At 34.8% G+C, this 22,886-nt stretch overlaps 1 protein-coding gene and 1 pseudogene across 1 annotated transcript; both read right to left on the bottom strand.

The window, feature by feature from the left end:
* Positions 1–427: 427 nt before the first annotated feature.
* Positions 428–1,133, bottom strand: LOC116893224 (annotated as a pseudogene).
* A 14,211-nt stretch (positions 1,134–15,344) lies between these two features.
* On the bottom strand, positions 15,345–16,340 carry LOC116894250 (olfactory receptor 14C36-like). Its single transcript, XM_032895956.1, has one exon. It carries the CDS (start codon positions 16,338–16,340, stop codon positions 15,345–15,347), a length of 996 nt encoding a protein of 331 aa, XP_032751847.1.
* Positions 16,341–22,886: the final 6,546 nt, after the last annotated feature.

Genomic DNA, 22,886 nt, shown 5'->3' with positions numbered 1-22,886 from the left:
AGAATGCTTATGGAAAATATACTTTTTAAGAAAATAGAAGAAAATCTGAAGTATAAAATGATAAATAGATAGTTCACCTATCTAATTTAAAATAGACTAGACACAGCTTTGGCACAGCATCCTCCACAGTAATTCCAATGTCAAACAGTTAGGATAAGGAGCTCAGGGCAGAGAAGCTTTAGAGAGCTTACTCAGTTCCTTGAGATTGCTTCTGTTATGTAGCCCCCAGGGAACTATCACTGAGGGATCTCCAGGGCTGCAATCGTTGCAGAGGAAAATCTGTCCAGGATATTTTCCTAGTCAGACAGAAAAGTAGGGACTCTGTCTGAGGAGTCAGAGCCACTCTTAGGACAGGTGTTTGTCTCTGGATCACAGCACATGGAAGTTGCATGGGGAGTGGTGGCCTTGTCCTTGACCCACTGGGGTCCTAGCAGGTCTCCACCAGAATCTCTACTATATGGTCCAGCTCATCCAAGTCAGACTTACAAGTAGAGCTGGGAGGAGGTATGACTGCAGTGAAGCTCTCAAGGCCATTGCAGAGACTGAACTTGGTCCCACTCATCATTCCCATTAGCACTGTGTCCAGGTCATAGAAAGATCTGTCTGCATTTGAGAAGTTGCTCCACTGAACTGGAGTTTTTCTTCTCCAGGGTCTCAAAAATCTGGTCCAGGGACTTCTGAAGGCTTCCCTGGTATTCTTGTGGGTTGTCTATCTCCCAAAGGCTGCTCTGAGGGTTCCTTTGCCCCTGTGCTGAGCCAACTATGGGAAGTTCGGAAGCTGAGCTTTGCAATGGATTATCTTCCAGTTCTGAAGTGGGGTGCTTCCCCGCCCAGCCTCCTCACTGTACAACACAGGAATACTGTGGACACTAGGTGGTCAATCGGTGCCGTTTCTACACGACGGGGTGCCATGCCCTGCCACACGCCATTCTGGCTCATTTCCTCCTGGATCCCGGGACTGTGCTGGCAATGAGGACCAAGCAGCAGAGGTTGGGCTCCACTAGCATGTGACAGAGCGGGAGCTTGACAAGGGACATATGCAGGAGTGACTGTCGCTGAAAGCTTTAGGAAAGAACAGTGCCAAAACCCTTTACTCCTTCTTCCTGGTCACCACATTTTCTCTTCAGCCCTCTAGCAAACTTCCTGTCCTATGCCACAAGGAAGTCGCACCAGTTTGTCAGGCGCCAGGATCAGTCAGCCACAACAAAGGGTGGCCAAGGAGCTGTAGCAAGCTCCTATTGGTGGAGTACAGGGCGGAGCCCAATATGGAAATTTCTAAGGTGATTCTTACACACCACCCAAAACAGTTCCACGTGCCATTCACACCGAACCTTCAGGTTCTACAGAATGCTTGGTTTCTATTTTGTTTTCTCACTATTAAATAATACAAAAGTGAGACAGAGAGAGTATTTACCAGAAACCCAAACAAGTAAATCCATGGGAATGAATTTCAGATTGGTACAATAAAGAATTTGATTTATAGAACATTAATATCTGTTTCAATGATGCTGCGGATGCTCAGTTTACTCCTGTTAAATACAGGTACTACAGATTTCTCTGAAACCCTGCCATATTATTGGTCAAAGTGAAGTTTTCCTCCACAAGTAAGTTCTACATAGGTGTCAGGAAATTTGATGAATATTTCAAGGAGAAATTTGTATGGAATTATTATTGATGTTATTATTATTTGAATGGTTTTCAGACATAATCTCTTTCTTTAGCCCAGAGTGTCCTGAAGCTACTACAGTATTCTTGCCTTGTTCCACTAAATTGTTATACAGCGATTATATTGCTTTTTTTCATCATTAAGAGTTTCACATACTTCCCTGATTTTCTCTTAAAATCGAAATTTTTAGAAAATGCGAAGACCTGGAAACAAGAAATGTCTCCACAGTATTTTGCTACATTTCTTAATTCTAAAAAATGTGTAATTAGTCACAGTAAGCAGTAGGTGACCATATTTGACAAGAGATACTGACTTCATGATCAGATCTTCTTTGTAAATTTCCTAACCAGTAAACTGAAAACAGCTCATTCCCTACAAATGGGAAACCACCTCTGCTTAAATAATGACAGGACTTCTAGAAGAATATTTCTTTTGAAAAGGCTCCTAAGTAAATTTTTATTAAGAATAATTATGATAGTTGTGCATGTTTAATTTCTCAAATCCTGGTAGTTTAACTCCTCTTCCCTTGATTGAGGGCTGACTTCATCAGTAATTAAAGGCATTTCCACTACTGTATATTATAGTGCTGCTCCAGGAAGGCCTCATTCTTTAATCTTCCTCCTCTAACAGATTTCTTTCTATTTGAATTTAGGTCCTTGTTTATGACCATCTCACCAGTCCCTATATTTGAGTGACTTTATATGTTTAACTTTATGTCTAAATTTTTTCTATTATAGGATATTTTCTTTATTTACATTTCAAATATTATCCCTTTCCAGGTTTTCCCTACAAAAATTCCCAATCCCATTTCCCTATCCCTAGCTTCCATGAAGTTGCTCTATCACCCACCAATCAACTCCCTCTTGCTCCCTGCCTGGCATTCCCTACACTGGGGATTGAGCCTCCACCTGACTAAGGGCCTCTCCTCTCATTGATGTCTGACAAGGCCCATCCTCTGCTACATCTGTGGCTCGAGCCATGGTTGCTCCATGTGTACTCGATGGTTGGTGGTTTAGTCTCTGGGAGTTCTGGGATATCTGGTTGATTGATATTTTTGTTCTTCCTATGAGGTTGCAACCTCCCCCCCTCAGTTACCTCATTCCTTTCTCCAATTTCTCCATTGGGAATCCCATATAGAATAGAATTGAAGACCCAGAAATTAATCCACACTCCTATTTTCATTTGATCTTTCACAAAGGATCTATAATTATCCAATGGGAAAAAAGAAAGAATTTTCAATAAATGGTGTTAGTTCAACTAGATGTGGGCATATAGAAGAATGTAGCCCATAGCTCCCTGCTCCCAAGCCCTGTGGGAGAGAGCTGATCACCCAGAACCGTGGGCAATCCTGAGACTGCAGGGCAGTAGAGACTGCCACTTCTGCCCATCTTTGCTCACATCCCTGTCTCAAGAGGAAACTGCATAATGGCTCTGGACGAATATAGGAGCAGTCAAGCTGCAGGAGCACCATGGTTAGACTGCATCTGGATCTGAACTGAACTGGTCAAACAGCTCCCTGCACCCAAATTCCGTGGCAGGGAGAGCAAGACCTTCAGAGGGGTAGACCCTCCTGGAAAACCAGATGAGACCACTCCCTGCCCACATTCCTAACTCAAGAGGAAAATGCCTTGTGCCATTTGTGGTCCCTGTGCACAGGGACCTAGGAGAAGTAGGGGCTGGACCCATTTGGTTCCCGCCTCCAGGGAGTGTTGAAAGCCAGTGGACAGAAATGACTACAAGTCTGAGAGCAAAACACTCTGTTCCCATAACTGGATGAAAGAAAACAGGAAAATAGGTCTATAGCACTCCTGACACACAGACCTACAGGGCAGTCAAGCCACTGTCAGAAACAGCAATACAAGCTAACACCAGAGACAACCTGATAGTGAGAGGCAAGCACAGGAACCCAAGCAACAGAAACCAAGACTACTTGGCACTATCAGAGCCCAATTCTCCCACCAAAGCAAACACTGGATATCCAAACACACCAGAAAAGTAAGATCTAGATTGAAAATCACATTTTATCATGATGATGGAGATCTTTAAGAAAGTCATAAATAACTCCCTTAAGGGACAGAACAACACAAGTAAAAAACTAGAAGCCCTAAAGTGGAAACACAAAAATCCATTAAAAAGCTACTGGAAACAAACAACAAAACAGGAGAAGGAAATGAACAAAACCATCCAGGAGTTAAAAATGGAAATAGAAACAATAAGGAGAGCACAAATGGAGACAACCCTGGAAATAGAAAACCTAGGGAAGAGATCAGGAGTCATAGATATGAGCACCACCAACAGAATACAAGAGATAGAAGAGAGAATCTCAGGAGCAGAAGATTCCATAGAAAACATCAACACAAATGTCAAAGGTAATGTAAAACGGAAAAAGTTCGTAGCCCAAAACATACAGGAAATCAGGACACAATGAGAAGATCAAACCTAAGGATAATAGGTATAGAAGAGAGTGAAGACTCCCAACTTAAAGAACCAGTAAATATCTTCAACAAAATCATAGAAGAAAACTTACCTAACCTAAAGAAAGAGATGTCTATAAACATACAAGAAGCCTACAGAACTCCAAATAGATTGGACTAAAAAAGAAATTTCTCCTTTCACATAATAGTCAAAACATCAAATGCACAAAACAAAGAAAGAATATTAAAAACAGTAAGGGGAAAAGGTCAAGTAACATATAAAGGCAGACCTATCAGAATTACCCCAGACTTCTCACCAGAGACTATGAAAGCCAGAAAATCCTGGACAGATATCATACAGAACCATTTGTGTAAATGCCAGTCCAGGCTACTATATCCAGCAAAGTTTTCAATTAACAAAGATGGAGAAACCAAGAAATTCCATGAGAAAAACAAATTTACACAGTATCTTTCTACAAATCCAACCCTACAAAGGATAATAAATAGCAAAGCCCAACACAAGGAACCAAGCTACACCCAAAAAAAAAAAAAATATTCATTCTGCAACAAAACAAAGAGAAACACACAAACATAATCTCACCTCCAAATATGAAAATAACAGGAAGCAACAATCACTATTCCTTAATATCTCTCAACATCAATGGACTCAATTCCCCAATAAACAGACACAGAATCCCAAACTCGATACGTAATGAGGATCCTGCATTTTGCTGGCTCCAGCAAACACACCTTGGAGACAAAGGCAGACACTACCTCAGAGTAAAAGGCTGGAAAACCATTTTCCACTCAAATGGTCAGAAGAAGCGAGCTGGAGTAGCCATTCTAATATTGAATTGTCAACGATGGTGCTGAGAGTACCTGGAAGAGAATGGGGGACAAGAGATGCGAAGAAGGACGTCAAGACAACAGTCTGATCAAGGCAACAACTTTATTTTTTCCCAAGGCTGAATTTATAGTATAACAGGGGTAACAGAGGGAGGGGGAAAGTGTGAAACATTTATGCAGGACAAGGACACAGTATTCATGTGGTCAGCTGATGTCAATAGGATGTTGGTTTTTCAGAAAGGTTACAGTTTTGTCATGTCTATTGGTCAACAGGATGTTGGATTCTCAGAAACGTTACAGGTCATCACATTGGGTATCTTGATGTCAGATGTATTTCTCAGCAAGGTCATAGCTTTATCATATTATTAATCCTGATGACCAGATTTGTATTAGTCTTTTGCAGCTGGCTGGGGATGTTCCATGAACCCAGCCATACTTAATTCCAACCATAATAATAACTTCAAAAATGGAGTGCTTCAAGGGCACTGCTCCCAACATTGAATGAAATTGACTTTCAACCAAATGTCATTAAAAAGATAAGGAAGGAGACTTCATACTCATCAAAGGAAAAATCCACCAAGATGAACTCTCAATCCTAAATATCTTTGCTCCAAATACAAGGATACCTACATAATTAAAAGAAACCTTACTAAAGCTCAAAGCACACAATACACCTCACATAAAAATAGGAAGAGGTTTCAACACCCCATTCTCATCAATGGACAGATCATGGAAACATAAATTAAACAGAGACATAGAGAGAATAACAGAACTTACGAACCAAATTGTCTTAAGGGATATTTATAGAACAAACTATCCTAAAACAAAAGGATAGACCTTCTTCTCACCACCTCACAATACTTTCTCCAAAACTGACCATATTATCAGTCACAAAACAGACCTCAATCTATACAGAAGATAGACATAATCCCATGCGTACTATCAGACCACCATGGGCTAAGGCTAGTCTTCAATAACAATAAGGAAAGAACGCCCACATATACATGGAAGTTGAACAATTCTCTACTCAATGATGACCTGGTCAAGGAAGAAAGGATGGAAGAAAGAAAAGACTTCTTAGAATTTAATGAAAACGAAGGCACAACATGCCCAAACTTATGGGACACAATGAGAGCTGTGCTAAGAGGAAAATCCACAGCTCTGAGTGCCTTCGCTAAAAAAAGGAGAGAGCACACCTAAAAGCTCTATAACAAAAAGAGCAAATATACCCAGGAGGAGTAGAAGGCAGGAAATAATCAAACTCAGGGCTGAAATCAACCAAGTAGAAACAAAAAGGACAATATAAAGAATCAACACAACCAAAGCTTGTTCTTTGAGAAAATAAAAAAAAAAATAGATAAACCCTTAGCCAGAATAATCAGAGGGCACAGAGAGAGTGTTCAAATTAACAAAATCAGAAATGAAAAGGGAGACATAAAAACTGAATCAGAGGAAATTCAAAATATCATCCAATCTTACTAAAAAAGAATATATTCAACAAAACTGAAGTCCGGAAGGAATGGACAATTTTCTAGACAAATACCAGGTACCAAAGTTAAATCAGGAGCAGATAAAACATTTAAACAACCCCATAACTCCTGAAGAAATAGAAGCAGTCATTAAAAGTTTCCCAATCAAAAAGAGCCCAGGACCAGATGAGTTTAGTGCAGAATTCTATCAGACCTTCACAGAAGACCTCATACCAATACTGTCCAAATTATTCCACAAAATTGAAACAGATGGAGCACTACCGAATTCCTTCTATGAAGCCACAATTACTCTTTTCTTTTTCACAATTAATCTTATACCTAAACCATACAAAGACCCAACAAAGAAAGAGAACTTCAGACCAATTTCCCTTATGAATATCGACGCAAAAATACTCAATAAAATTCTGGCAAGCTGAATCCAAGAGCACATCAAAACAATCTTCCACCATGATCAAGTAGGCTTCATCCCAGGCATGCAGGGATGGTTTAATATATGGAAAACCATCAACGTGATCCATTATATAAAGAAACTGAAAGAACAAAACCACATGATCATTTCATTAGATGCTGAGAAAGCATTTGACAAAATTCAACACCCCTTCATGATAAAAGTCTTGGAAAGAATAGGAATTCAAGGCCTATACCTAAATACAGTAAAAGCCATATACAGTAAACCAGTTGCTAACATTAAACTAAATGGAGAGAAACTTGAAGCAATCCCACTAAAGTCAGAGACTAGACAAGGCTGCCCACTCTCTCCCTACTTATTCAATATAGTTCTTGAAGTTCTAGCCAGAGAAATCAGACAACAAAAGGAGATCAAGGGGAGAACAGATATATGTTGTTCTTCTAGAAGAGACATTGAAAAAAGGGCATTTGATTTTCTGCTGATATAAATGCTTGTGAAAGCATGTGATATTTGGAAAGGTTCTAAGTATAAACAACAGACAGTGAATGATGCTTTATGGTTTTGGTTTGCCTTACTACTCTTTGCTGGTCTGCTTTTGCCAGGACTGCATAGATAGAAAATGCCCTCAAAGATCTTCTGGTCATGTTTTTGCCACTTTTGTGGCCTTGGACTAATTGGAAGAACCTTATTGTTTCTTCTGGATAGAATTGCAATTTCTGATTCATCAATGGTGTTTGAGAGTAGATTGAGCTACAGCTGCTGATTCAGAAGTAAACTTCTGATATCTTGATAATGAAGAACTCTTTCTAAACAAGTCTACATCTCCCTTTGCTGTATTAACCTTTTGTTTCCACTAGGCTAGAAGGAGGTTAAAGCATTTAACAACCCTTATTAAAGTACATTTTGAAAAATCAAAGCCACAAAACCTTTACACCACAAGACTCACACACACACACACACACACACAAGCACATACACAAGCACACACACACACACACAAGCACATACACAAGCACACACACACACACACACACACACATACACACCGAATGTTCAAATTATATAGAAACATGCAGAAGATACAGAGAATTTTTGAACATTTAAAAAGCTATTGTGAATCTTTCTTTTAATTAAAGGAAAGAAAAATATAATGTTAAAGAGTTTAAATGCTGAGCCAGGAGGAATGCTTCATCAGTTAAGAGCACTAGCTTCTGTTGTAGGAGTCTGGGTTCAGATCTCAGCGTCCATGTGGAAATGAATAACAGTCTACATATAACTCCAAGAACAGAACACTCAATGCCTTCTGGCATTTGAAGGCACTGAATTCATGTGGTGCATAACTGTACGTACAGAAAAAAACATCAATACACATATAATAAATCAATGTAAATCAAATAAATCTTTAAAATATTTCACAAGTTGGAGTAATCAAATTAAAATATTCCATATATGTTATTTTAACTCAAAACAATAAATGAATATTTAGCATTTTCAGTTCTGGAAATATAAAGAAAGTAATTTAATAAAATCTGTCGTTTATGCTAGAATTCAAGAATTTTGTGAATATTGTTAATTCTGGATACATGAGCTTAAATAAGTTTTCTGAACACATAGTAAGATAAACTACTAAGCCCTTGGGAAAGATTAATTGCAATTTCTATATATGAGACCATTTAATCTAAGGATATGGTTATTTGGCACTTAATAATTGAGCAGACTGATGAATCAAAAATGAAATATTTAAAGAAATTTTTCTTACGAAATTTACCCCACAGATTCCAGACATAAATGCTATGTACAGAACAGCATTTAACCCTTGTAGCTTTAATATGGCTTTTATTGATTTTTACATCCATGATTTTTTTTATTTTCTATTGAGACAATTCATTTTAGTAAGTTTCTTTATGCATGTCAACAATGGACACTAGTTGGATTAATTGGACTGGGAGAGAACACAAAGAACAAATTGTTTAAATAGTAAATCCTTCCAAGAAGCCCTCTAAAATGTTTCTCTGAGATTTACTTTGTAGATACAAACTGTCAGTAAACTGAACTCTATTATTCTTGGCACTTCACCTGTACCCAACATTCTGCAATGATACTCTCAGGCATACCCAAATATTAAATCTTGTTATCCTGTTGAATAACTTATTTGTGTGAAAATTGAATGCTACATCCTGGCATCCTAAAGAAGAAGAGACCATTTCTGACATAAAGATTTGTAAAAATTGATACATTGCACACTACCTAGGAGAATATCTTAAAGATCTAAGAAGATGAAGCTAGAAGGGGAACAGCTAACCAACCAACTGAACAAACAAACAAGGAAAGAAGAAACAAATGTCAATAATTAGTTATTATTGTTGTTCAACTTACAACAATTTTGTTTCCAAGTCTATGAGAACTTTTTGTGTGAGTAATTTAGGAAACTGTAGGTGAAAGAATTTGGCACGTAAGATGCACTGCACAGTATTTTTCTTAATAATATTTACTTATCCTGTTTAATTGCTTGATTCTAGTGAGGAGCTTGGCATATATTGTTTAGGAAACATTACTAACTATTAATCTGCTTGGGTTGGCATTGCCTCCATTAGTAAATGAATCAAGCAACTTCTCCACCATGCTGGCCCAGAACAGTGAGGAAAATCTATCCTAGATAGAAACTCCAACAACTGTGAGTCAAAATTCACTTTTTCATTTTATGAGTTGACTGTTCCTGGTATTTCTAATTATAGTTGTAGAAAGCTGACTAATACACTACGTTTGAGAGGCACGAGGATATCTCATTTTAATACAGAAAATCTACTACACATGTATAATGCATGTCCTGCTTCAACATTACAATTGTTTACCAATATATCTTATTAGTCTTAATTTCAGATCTTACATCAGTACAATCTGACTCAAGGCTATGAAACGGCTAGTGATATACTAGTAGCAACATCATAATTCTAATCTTTACACAGTTTATAATCTTAAAATCTGTTTAATTTTAAAAATATTTTAAACTTTTAATGACAGGTTGGCATGATGATACCTTTAATCCCAGGAGTTGGCAGAAATCAGCAGGTGAATCTCTATGAATTCACACCAACCTGGTCTACATAGCAAGTTCCATGTCAGCCAGGGTTACTTACATAGAATAGAAAGACTCTGCTTCAAACAAGAAGAACAACAACAACATCAATAAGAAGTCTTTAATGAGGTTTGGCTTAAAGTTTCATGCATCTTGATTATGTCAAATAGCCTTGGATTTCTCTTGTAAGGTGGTTAACTGTTTTTTTGTTTTTGTTTTTGTTTTTGTTTTTTTGTAGAAGATTTGATGACAGAAAAAATGCAAGCCTAATTTGAAACATTGAAGTCAATAATAAAATGGTACAACAGTAGTCTTATGAATGAAATTATGTGCCACTTTCATCAAACCTGTTATTGCTACATTTTGAAATGGTTATATATGTTGATGTGTACCTACATGAACGTGAACACAAATATACACTTAAATTTTGTTCATAATTAAGAAAACTATTCTTTACATATAAAGCTCACTTTGCTTTGATTTTATGTAATCTGATGTAATTTTGAAAGAGCGATGAAGGAAAATCTTTTCTAATGGATATTTGATTTGATCTGTTTCCCCTCTTAAAATTTTTTAAAGATTAGCTTTCCTCTGGAAAAATGAATTATTTTTAGTTTTGTTAATGGTCGTCTAAATTTTCTGGATGGTATCTTTAAGGAAATAGTCTTTCCTGTTTAGCAGAAAAGTATCTACATTCCATGAATCACTGCAAAAAATACGTTGAGAGACCTTTAAACATATTCATGCCCCAAACACAGTGGAAGCATACTTTAGTGGAAAAGCCAAAGTTGTTTGTTGGAAGGACAGTTCTCTCAAATGAAAGAAATTTACTCTGAATGAAGAAGAGCTCATAGAGTTGTCATGTTTTTTTCCATCAGCATTCTTGTTAAAGGGCTCTCCTAAGAGAATGAAATCTGAGTAGAAGCTTTGAGAGCCATAATTCTAGCAAGAATTAAAAAAGCTCTGAAAATTGCAGCAGGCTCCTGCATTTAGTATAAAGTTATAATCATGGTCTAATAGGCCATGCATCTACAACTTATTTTCACCTTCAACAGTAAACATTGGATGAAGAAAGAAAAGGAATCTAGAGTTAATAAACTCATTTTCATGACAAAAACACACATATAAGTGTATGGCATTTGAATGTATTATCTATTGACCTTTAAAATATTAAATGTCTTTGTTTTGAATTCATAACTATACTCTGAGAAGATACTGAGATTTCTTGTAAATGTTACATATCTACTAGCATAGCCATAAGATCAATATACAGTTTCTTATGTAACTCAAGATTGCCCCAAATTTGTAATCCTCATATTTCAGACACTCAAATTCTGGGATTATACATATTTCATACAAATTGATTGTTAATTGAAATAAACATATTTTGTGTTTTTTCTAAAAAGTTTCACATTAAGGACTTTTTGATGACATATAATTTTTTCTTTTATTGGATATATTTTTATTTACATTTCAAATGTCATTGCCTTTCCCTGTTCCCCAGATAAGACCCCTACCTTATCCCCCCTTTTCATCTATAAGAGTGTTCCTCTTCTCATACAACCCTACCTCACCCCCCTCTCCTGATATTCCCTTACACTAGGGGTCAAAATTTGGCAGGACCAAGAGAGTCACCTTCCATTGGTTCCCCAACAAGGCCATCCTCTGCTACATATGCAAATGGAGGTATGAGCTAGTCCATGTATAGTCTTTGGGTAGTGCATTAGTCCCTGGAAGCTCAGGTTGGTTGGCACTGTTGTTCTTAAGCCCCTTCAGATCTTTCAATCCTTTCTCAAACTCCTCCAATGGGGGTCGCATTGCCAGTAAAATGGTTTGCTTCTAGCATTCGACTCTGTATTTCACATGCTCTGGCTGTGCCTCTCAGGAGACATTTATGTCCGGTTCCTGTCAGCATGTACTTCTTAGCTTCATCAATCTTATCCAGTTTTGGTTGTTGCACATATAGGCCATATGTGGGGCTGGTTCTAAATGGCCTTTCCTTCAGTCACTGCTCCAAACTTTGCCTCCATATCCCTTTTTTTTGTTCCCACTTTAAAGATGGAGTGAGGCATCCACACTTTGGTCATCCTTCTTCTTGAGCTTACAGAAGCTTTGCAGTTTTATGAGGTCCCATTTGTCAATTCTTGATCTCAGAGCATTAGCCATTGGTGTTTTGTTCAGGAAATTTTCCCCAGTGCCTATGTGATTGAGACTTTTCTTCACTTTTTCTTCTATCAGTTTGTGTGTATCTGGTTTTGATGAATTGGTTCTTGATCCACTATATTTTAAACTTTGTACAGGGCAATAAAATGGCTTGACTTGCATTGTTCTACATGCTGACCTCCAGGTGATACAGCACCGTTTGTTGGAATTGCTATCCTTTTTCCATTATCCAAACTTCAGCAAAGTGGCTGGGTATATAATTAACTGAAACAAATAAGTAGCCTTACTCTACTCAAAGGATAAACTGGCTAAGAAAGAAATTAGGGAAATGACACCCTTCATAATAGTCCCAAATAATAATAAAAATTACCTCAGTGTGACTCTAATGAAGCATTTTAGCACCTTTGTCAAAGATCAAGTGACTATAGGTATGTGAGTTCATTTCTAGGTCTTCAATTCTATTCCACAGATCTACCTGCCTGTCTCTGTAACAATACCATACAGTTTTTATCACTATTGTTTGGTAATACTGCTTGAGATCAGGGATAATGATTCCCCAGAAGTTCTTTTACTGTATAGTTTTGGGTATCCTGGGTATTTTGTTATTCCAAATGAATTTGAAAATTGCTCTTTCTAACTTGATATAAAATTGAGTTGTAATTTTGATGGGGATCAAATAGAATCTGTAGATTAGTTTTGGCAAAATGGTCATTTTTAGTATATTAATCCTGTCAATCCCTGAGCATGGGAGGTCTTTCTATCTTCTGAGATCTTCAATTTTTTTCATCATAGACTTGAAGATCTTTGCAAACATATCTTTCACTTGCTTCTTTGGAGTCTTCACTCTCTTCTCTACCTATTATCCATAGTTTTGATCTTCTTATTTAGTCCTGGATTTCTTGGATATTTTGGGCCAGGAGCTTTTTGTGTTTTACATTATCTTTGATGGTCATGTTGATGCTTTTTATGCTATTTTCTGCCCCTGAGATTCTCTCTTCTATCTCTTGTATTCTGTTGGTGATACTTGAATCTATGACTCCTGCTCTTTTTTCCTAGTTTTTATTTTATCTGTATATTTGTCTTCCTTTGTTCTTTCTTTATTATTTATACTTCCACTTAAATCCTGGATGGTTTTGTTCAATTCCTTCACATGTTTGGCTGTGTTTTCCTGTAAATTTTTAAGGGATTTTGCGTTTCCTCTTTAAGGGCTTCTACTTGTTTACTCGTGTTTTCCTGTATTTCTTTAAGGGAATTATTTATATCCTTTTTAATGTCTTCCATCTTCATCATAAAACGTGATTTTAAATTTAAATCTTGTTTTCCCAGTGTGTTTGGATAGCCACTATTTTCTTTGGTGGGAGAACTGAGCTCTGATGTTGCCCAGTAGTCCTGTTTTCTGTTGTTTAGGTTCCTGTTCTTGCTTCTTGCCATGAGGTTGTCTCTGGTGTTATCTTGCTGTCTCTGACAGTGGTTTGACCCTTCCATAGGCATGTGTGTCAGCACTTCTCTAGACTTATTTTCTTACAGCTGGATCTGGGAACAGTGAGCTCTGCTCTCAGGTGTGTAGCTTCTCCTGGGGAATGGATTTCAGTTCTGGGCACAGGCAGAAACCCAAAGGGTCCTGGCCTCACTATTCCTAGGTTATTGTGCCCAAGGGGCACAGATGGCACAAAGTTATTTCCTCTAGAGTCAGAAATGTGGGCAGAAAGTAATTGTCTCCTCTCGGTTCTCAGGACTGTCCACACTTCTGTGGGTCTAGCTCCCTCCCCCATGGATTTGGGAGCAGGAAACTTTCATCCATAATCTTTTATAGCATACCCAAGCACTTTAAAACTATGTAAATTAATCCACTCTTATTCATAGCCCTCCTCTTAATAATTAGGGAAAAGCCAATGGTGACTCATTTGTGCAGATGTGTTGGGAAATTGATTTTTTCTTCTTTTATGTTTTCAAAGTTTTCATAAATATCTCTTAAACTGTAGAATGTTAACATAAGAAAAAAGAAACTGGTACGTTTATATCATGGAATATTAGTTAACTGTGAAAAATGATTTCTAACAATTGGAACAGGGTGTTACTGACTCTTTTGTGTGCCTGTTTTGCCTTTTTTCTATTTTTAGGTTGCCTCATCTAGCCTTGATATAAGGTCATATGGGTAGTCTTATTGCATCATGTTATAAAAACTTCAATTAATATCACTAACAGACCTGATCTTTTGACAAGAGAAATAAAGTAGCAATTGATCTGGGATAGAAAATATATAGTGGGAATAAAGGAGAGTGGGATTTTGCAGTTAAAATGTATTGTATGAAAGAAAAATAAAGAAACATTTTTTAAAAATGAACTAATGAAACGATATTGGTAAATGTGTGGAATTGGAAAAAAAATTCCCTAGTGGAGTAACCCAGACCCAGAAAGACAAATTGAATCTGGTATATGTTCAATTTATGTAAATGTTAGCCTAAATTAGTCAGTAATAGCCAGGACACTTAATAGTAAAGTAACTCATGACAATCTGATATACTTATAAATCTGTACCTTGCTCAACCATGATCAGAAAATTCTTCATGGAGCATATGGGAGCAAATACAGAAACCTGCAACCAGATATTATACAAAAAGTGAGAGACTATGCAACTATCAACTTAAAAGTCATGTCTCCATCAATTACTGTCCTCTGCAATTCATAACTCCTGTGCCAGAGGAAGAAGAAATTGTATAAGAGCTAAAAATGATGGAAGAAACACAAAAAATGGCCTCCTCTTTATCAACATGACCTATGCACATATGAATTCACAGATATGAGTTAGCATGCATGTTTCTATATAGTTCTTACTGTAAAGTATACTACAGTTGAAATGGGATGCTTTCCCATGCATTTATCTTCTACTTAGAAACAATCTCTAATAGATAATCATTTTCAAGGATAGGTTAAGTTTCCTCCAAGGGAGTCTGAATGGGTAAGCAAATTATTTTTAAAGGAAAAATTAATGCCCATCAGTAGATAGTCAACAGAAAAAAAAACATATTGTTTAATCATATGTCTATGTGTCTGTGTTCCTGTGTGTGTATTTCTCTATCTTATCTTTCTACAAGGCCTTTGTGTATATATTATTTTTTCTTTCATTTTAGTGCTTTTACGAGCTTCTGGAGTGTTTGAGCAAGTATATATGATTATATACCTGCTGTGTGTGTGTGTGTGTGTGTGTGTGTGTGTGCAAACATGGACACACACATGCACATGCAAGAGTGTGAGCCTCTCTGTGCAGAAATATTTATTTTTATTTTGTCAGTTTTCTTCTTCTAGAAATATCTGACAAATACTCATTTCTTTTATACTCAAACGTGAAAGAAAGTCTTAATACTACTTTCTTCACAGCTGCCTTTATCTGTCTATTTCTTAAACTATAGATTATAGGATTCAAGAATGGTGGAACAATAGTATAAGACACCGAAAGAGACATCTCCTTACCTACTTCTAATGTTAGTACTGGAGGTCTTAGATACACATAAGTAGCAGAACTAAGAAACACAGACACCACAACAATGTGAGGGACACAGGTGGAAAAGGCTTTCCCTCGCTCTCCTTTGACAGGAACCTTCAACACAGTTGATAATATCCGAACATATGATACAGCAATGAACGTAAAGCAGCTACAGCCAATGACAATAGCAGAGAGAAGCATTAAGAGTTTGTTGTTAAAGGTATCCGAACATGAAAGCTTCAACAAAGAGGGGACATCACAGAAGAACTGAGGGACTACATTAGAGTGACAGAAGGAAAGCTGGAATGTTTTGAAAGTGTGCACACTTGCAATGACAAGAGAGCTATGTAGGGAAACCATTGTCATCTGAACACAGAATTGGTGGTTCATGATCACAGGGTAGAGAAGAGGCTTGCAGATGGCCACATAACGGTCCTGGGCCATGATGGTTAGTAAAAACATCTCTACGCATGCACAAAAAAAGACCAAAAAGATTTGCGCTGCACATCCAGCCACAGAAATGTTCCTGTGATCTGTGAGAGAGTTGAAACAAGCATTAGGAACAGTGACAGAAACATAACACATATCTACAATTGAAAGATTCCTAAGGAAGTAATACATGGGTGTGTTCAGGGTTTGGTCAACTGTAGTAGCAATGATGATGATAAGGTTCCCTAACAGACTGCCCAGATACACCAGGAGGAACAGCACACTGAGTAGGATCCTCAGCTCCCAAGACTCGGCAAAAACCTCCAGGAGGAACTCAGTCACTAGGGTAGAATTGGCCATCATATCAAAGAGCAGGTTTTCTGAAAAAAATAAAAAAGTTGAACAAATTTCCATTAAAATATTTTATGTCTGTTTTCTAAAAACAGCATTTTAGTGTGAAAAACAAACATTTGTTTCTTTGGCTTGTGTACTTTTTTAAAAATATGCTTAGTTAATTCATCAAGGTGGGTCTGTATTGTATGTTGTTAAGTAAGTACTTAGAATTGGTTTTAATAATAACTGTCTAACAGATCCTTTGCCTTAATAAATATTAAGGTGACTAAAATATGGTAAGTTCTTTTTCCAGATAAAAACTACTTGTGCCAATTAGGAATATCCAGAAATTTTTAATGTGTGGGATTTATTATGCAAATTATTTTGATATTTATTTTCATACATATATGTATATATATATATATATACATATATATATTTACTTTTGAAATGCCTTTATGTTATATGATTATTTTCATATGTCCACACATATGTACATGATGGGGAATTGTGGGAAGTGAAAGTGAAGGTGAGAAAAATGATCATAAGTTTGTGAAAGAGAAAGACGAGCATGGAAATAGGAAGAATTTTGGAAATCTCATTCAGTCCTTGTGATATCTGAGACATTTACAATAATCCATTTGCATGAAAACTTAAGCATTCTTACCCCTGCATTCATCATGCAGAATTTTCTGTTTTTATAGAAACCTCAGTTTTTTTTGGTTTTTTTTTTTTTTTGTTTTTTTTAAAATTACTCCTGTTACATATGAAAGTTTCAGTTTCTTAAAACCAAGTGTTAGGTTATGGGAAGAATATTTAAATATACATCCACAGTAACCCTCAGCTATTTATTTTGGCCAGCTGACTCCTGAAACATAAAGCAGTTTATACAAAAAAAAACTAAACATGATGTAATGCATGATGCCTTTTAAGTTTTTCAGTTCAAGTCAAACTTGGCTGCTATTTATGTGAACCATGTTTCTCCAACAGTTACTAACATACTACTAAATTCCATTGGTAATGCACAATATAAAAACGTTAAGTTCTAAAGCTTATAATCAATAAAGTGGTGCTAAAATAGAAAAACCTAAGTGTATAAAATTAATGGTAAGCTGCTGTCAGCTTAATAAATTAAAGTAACAAGTTTTAATATTCTCATGTCAGCAACCAAAGATAATAAATATTAATTAATTAGAAAGAAAAAAAAGCCTAAGAAGAGCTGACAAAAACAGCTGTGACATAGACATAAATAAGGTAAGAAAGGAATTTCAAGAGCATGATAGCTATATTTCCTTTTTTTTTTGTAATGAATTTTTTATTTTGGAAACCTAAAACTTCTAGCAGTATGAATGCTGAGTGGTTAAAGAAAATATTCCTTAGTGATATTAACTAGGGAATATTAACTACATTTACTTCTTATTCTCATATTTTGTTTCATCACAGAAATGGTAGTAAATTCTTTTGTCAAGATATTAAGACAGAAAAAAATTCTCTCAAATATACTATTGCCTCTATTGACTATGTAAGCATATCTATACTCTATTTGCAATTTCACTCAAGATTGCAGTCTAAAATGCCCACAAAGTATTTAGAATCTCTGTAAATTGAGTAGAAAAATTATATCACCTAACATATTCCTGACTGTATTACAACAGATACTAAGTACAGGCTTTTAATCAGTAGATGAATATTCTTGCAAGGGTTCAGGAAACCTGGTGACTGTGATATCATCAGAGTCACCTTCTACAGCAGTGTGAACTGGTTTTATGAAAAGAGTGACTGAGTATCAGGATTCAGCATTAATTAAATCATACTTTATTTATGGCTGCAGTGTGCTATGGGAAAGGAATGTTGGTCACTTACAAAAGCAAAGCATTCTTTCACAATGTCCATGATGACCATGTCAGGGTAATTATAAAACACCAGATTTGGACAACAACTACAGGATGGTATTGTGTTGAAATTTCACCAGTTATTGAACAGCTAGATCTTGTTACTTTTACAAGGTGCTTCCTCATGTGTGTTGTAAATTTTCAATATCTATGCAACTATTTAATACATCTTACTATTTATATATGTTCAATATAAAAACAATGTTAGAAGTAAAATGATAATATATTAACCAGAGCTGATACTGCATGTGGGCTTTTTGAAAGCTGTATGACATCAGATCTAAAAAGGAAAAAGTCCTAGTAGAGCTGAGGTGAGTGCAACTAGGAAGTTGAGTGGATTCATGATACTGCACTGCTTGGTGAGCATTTACAATTGCTCTAAGACAGTATACATAGGTTAAAAAGTCACTGGAGTCAAAGATCATTACCAAATAAGAAGAAACTAAAAGGAATCAATTACAGTTATACATATTTGTGCTTTCATCATCCAATCATTTCAATGTAAAAACATATACTACCAGATTTTAAATAACTACCACAATAGAAACAGTAAAAATGATTTAATATTTAGCCATCAATCATACTTAAAACCGATTATAAAAGTTGGAGGTGTTTGCATCACCTATCAATAGTATCTACCAGAAATATATGGAAATTTTACCTTAAAAGTATCAGGAAAACTGTGTACCAATTATTCTCCACCAATAAGACTTATCAGTTCTTTAGCCTGTGAAGTACCTGCACTCTTTCTGTCTTCCATTCGCAGTGGCATGGATCACATGTGCCTTGGAGCACATTATACTGAGTGAAACAATCCTGGAACATCATTTGCTGAAACATAAGAGATTTTAACAAGTAAACAAAAAAAAAATCACCCCATTTTTCCAACTTTAAAGTGAAAAGATAATCAGTGATAAAATGGGAAAAATTACAAAACACTTATGAATCAAATTTTGAAAGTAGATTAAAGAATAAAATAAAACAACTTAGAAAATAGATAAAGTCAAAAAGGTACTGTATGACTACTTTTTGATTCAGCATCTTCGTCCCTAAAGAATATTTAATCATAATAAACATCCACACTAATACTCTTCATTTTGCCAAAGGCTTTTGTATCAAGTAACATAAAAGAAAATCACATATTAAGCTTCAAATTAATAAGAGCAGAATCACAAAGATGGATGTGTTTAAAATGTAAAAAGCAATAAATTAACATGAAACATTGGAAAAACTGTCAGTTATGTTAATAAAATAGTAAAAAATTATTAAATTGATTTCACCACAACAAAAGACTTCAGAGAGCAGAGAGCAGATTTGCTCCCAAAGATGATCCCCTAAATATTTCCAAGTTCGCAATCCAACAAACAAAATATAGAGACTTTGTAGGTTGTATTTATATCTCTGTGCGTGTGTGTTTGTGTGTGAGTGTGTGTGTATGCGTGTGTCTGTGTATGTATGTTTGTACGTATGTAACTAATATTTCATATATGTAACAGTAATAAAGGAAAAAGATATCAATTTGATAGTAGAAAATTATGGTAAGAGCTGAAAGGAAGTTACAGAACACAACTGGAAAGAGAAAAGAAGAGGGATAATGATGTAACAAGATTTTAATTAAAATTTGTTGGAAGTGTTAATACATTTGATGCCACAGAAATGAAAGGATCTAAGACAAATAGTTGTATGACAAGAAGTCCAATAATAAGGTGTGAGTTAATGTCTCAAATTAAGGAACGTACTTAGAAAACTATTTTTCACAGCAGGAAAACACAGCAGGAAAAAGTAAGGACACTGATTAGGATTTAAATGACTTCCAGAATTAAGAATTCCAGTAACAGAGAGTTTTATGGATAAATTTATTAATACAAATTTTGTTTCTTTATTAAAAGAACTTTATGTATATATTCTAGAAATACAAATTTGTTTTACATCATAAGGCAAGAATAAGATATCACAATTAAATGCACATGAATAACCTTGATTAATATTTAAACTCATAAAAATGTTTGTAGATCTTATATGTATTAATGATTTTATGTTAATTCATTAAATATGTCAAACTTCTTGGGGAAGCTTGATTTATTCTTTCATTGAAGAAAATTTCAATATAATTCATTAATGATTTTCACAGATTAATGGATATGAGCATAAAAAATCAAATGTCAGTATTAATGTATGCAAGAAAATATTTTACAATATTCAACAAAGTCTACATATAAAATTTTCAATCATATATGAAAAGTAGTGTTTGTAGTATAAAAATAAATCTTTCCCTAAGTTTCTTACAAGGCAACATTGACAATTGTCACTCATGAATTGCTTTGAGTGTACTAGAGAGTTCTTTCCATAGCATGAAGACAGAAAAAAAATTAATTTTGAGGAACCTGTGCTAACTCAATGTATCTCTGTGTGGTGGTTGTCTTTTAAATTTAGATTATAACATAATTGTAATCCTCCCTTACCTTTTATTTCTCCAAAACCTCTGATAGACCCACTAATGCTCTTTTTCAATTTCATGAACCTCTTTTTCTCTCACATTCTTATTGTATTACAAATGTATTTGTGTACAAATATATATTCCTGAATATGCTTGATGATTCTTTGAGTTTCTTGTATGTATGATTTCAAGTATGACCACTTTGCATTGCACATCCAATTTAAAGCATGTTCTAGGTCCCTTTCAAGTACAGAAAGCATTAACCGTATTTAAATATTATAGCTTGTGACTTTTAAAATTAAATATCTAGATCTAAAATATATTTAGGTGCTAATTTAATTCCTGTAGAAATTTGGAAGTCAGTTTATTACATCAGGAATTCTTCAGAATGTGCCTCCCAGAGCTGAATATTTATGCTTTCATTTTTTTGAACGTGTATACCAATATACATGCATTTTATATCTTTTCTTTATTCAAACTATAAAAATACATGAAAAGATTTTCAGAGGATTGTGTCAACATCATATGTAGCAACAAATGATGAAGAAACACTTGGTAAAAGGACACAGATTAACTTTTTATTGAATACATTAAGTTCTTAATAAGCTTAGAGAAAAAAATGAATCCTCTGGGAGGAATATATAATTTAATTACTCTTTTTTGTAATGAAATATATTTCAAACCAGATTTTTAAAATCTACAAATGGAAAGTATCTAATAAAAAACTATAAATGGAATTCAAAGTTTCCATCTGATGAGTCTGAACACATGCTTTATGTCATTCTAGAAGGTGACAATTTAATGTCTATAACCAATATGAAATTTTAATGTTTATAATTGTTTTATGAATTTAATTTAAATTTTATTACTTTTATATGTAAATAGGAAATAAATTTATCTTGGTTTTCTGCTGAAAGGCATATATAGTTAAACTGGAACTCAAAGAGGAAATTTAGCAGGAAAGTACACTCTTTTTATAAGGTCAGTATTTTTATGAGTTGTGCCATATACTTGATAACAAAATATTTCTTACAAAATGAGCTGCATATGGCATCAATATATTAAAATATATTTCTAATGAAATAAAAGGTCATTTAGTAGGTAATTTACTGATCATGTGGATGAACTGTGTTCATATTATGGCTCTCACATAATGGATCACAGTCATCTATAGTGGATATAACACATTTTTCTTGCATCTAAATGCACTACATACTTGGGATAGGCACACATCTATGCAGAAAAAATATCCATAGACATATTTATGAATATATGTGTATATATGTGCATAGATTAATGTAAATTATGTAGATGTAACAACAATTAATATAAAAAGACATCATAATATTAAAAGTGTTTAGGGGATATATGGGAGGACTGGAGTGAGTAAAGAAAAGGGAAAAAATAAATTAAATTATAATTTTAAAATTACAAATGTAAGCAAGTCTTTAAACATGTTTACCAAAACATGTTAACATGATTTTTTTCATCCTACACACTCTACCTATATCTACATATCTATATGTCTATATGTCTATATACTGTATATTTACTTATGTGTTTGCTATTGTATATTATATATATACATATATACATATACATATATATACATGTGTACATGTTAGTATCCTTATATAAATATTACATAAACATAATATATAAGTGTATTATATATTATATAAATTTTTTAACCCTTATATTATTTCCTCAAGTTGTTTATACAAACTTTTGCATATTTCAGAAATATTGAATAATTAAAGAATGTTACAAGTACAATGCATGATTTAGGTTGCATAGAAGCACAATGATCACCTTTTGTTTTATGGTTAACACTTTACTCAACCACGCTCCCTGATATTGCTGTTACTTATGAAGTGAAACTGAAACTTTTATTAAATAGCAAGATTTTTTCTGTGATTCTTTTACTTTTATAGTAATAGATGATGAATTCACACATTCTTTTAATGAAATTATTGATTGTCAGGTGGCGATGTAAGATGGATTTTCTCAAATACTCACTATTTATGTTTGGACTTCATTGTGCATCTTATAACACTTACATTTATATTAAGAAATTGCTGGGAAGCCATCAAGCAGTAAAAAGAAGTATGTTAGGATAATAACCATGGTCAGAAGACACTTACCTAGGCATTTTTCATCATTCAGAAATGACAATGAAGCTTTGAGTTGTTAACTTTTGCAAATCAAATAATTGTCAGTAGCAAGAAATAAAAGGAATTTGTCCAA

This window comes from Rattus rattus, chromosome 2, assembly GCF_011064425.1.
Source record: "Rattus rattus isolate New Zealand chromosome 2, Rrattus_CSIRO_v1, whole genome shotgun sequence".
In the NCBI taxonomy this organism is placed as follows: domain Eukaryota; kingdom Metazoa; phylum Chordata; class Mammalia; order Rodentia; family Muridae; genus Rattus; species Rattus rattus.
This window is presented reverse-complemented; position numbering and strand designations above follow the sequence as displayed.

Coding starts and splice junctions, on each gene's coding strand:
- LOC116894250 (XM_032895956.1), bottom strand. CDS start 16,340: ATGATGGCCAATTCTACCCTAGTGACTGAGTTCCTCCTGGAGGTTTTT.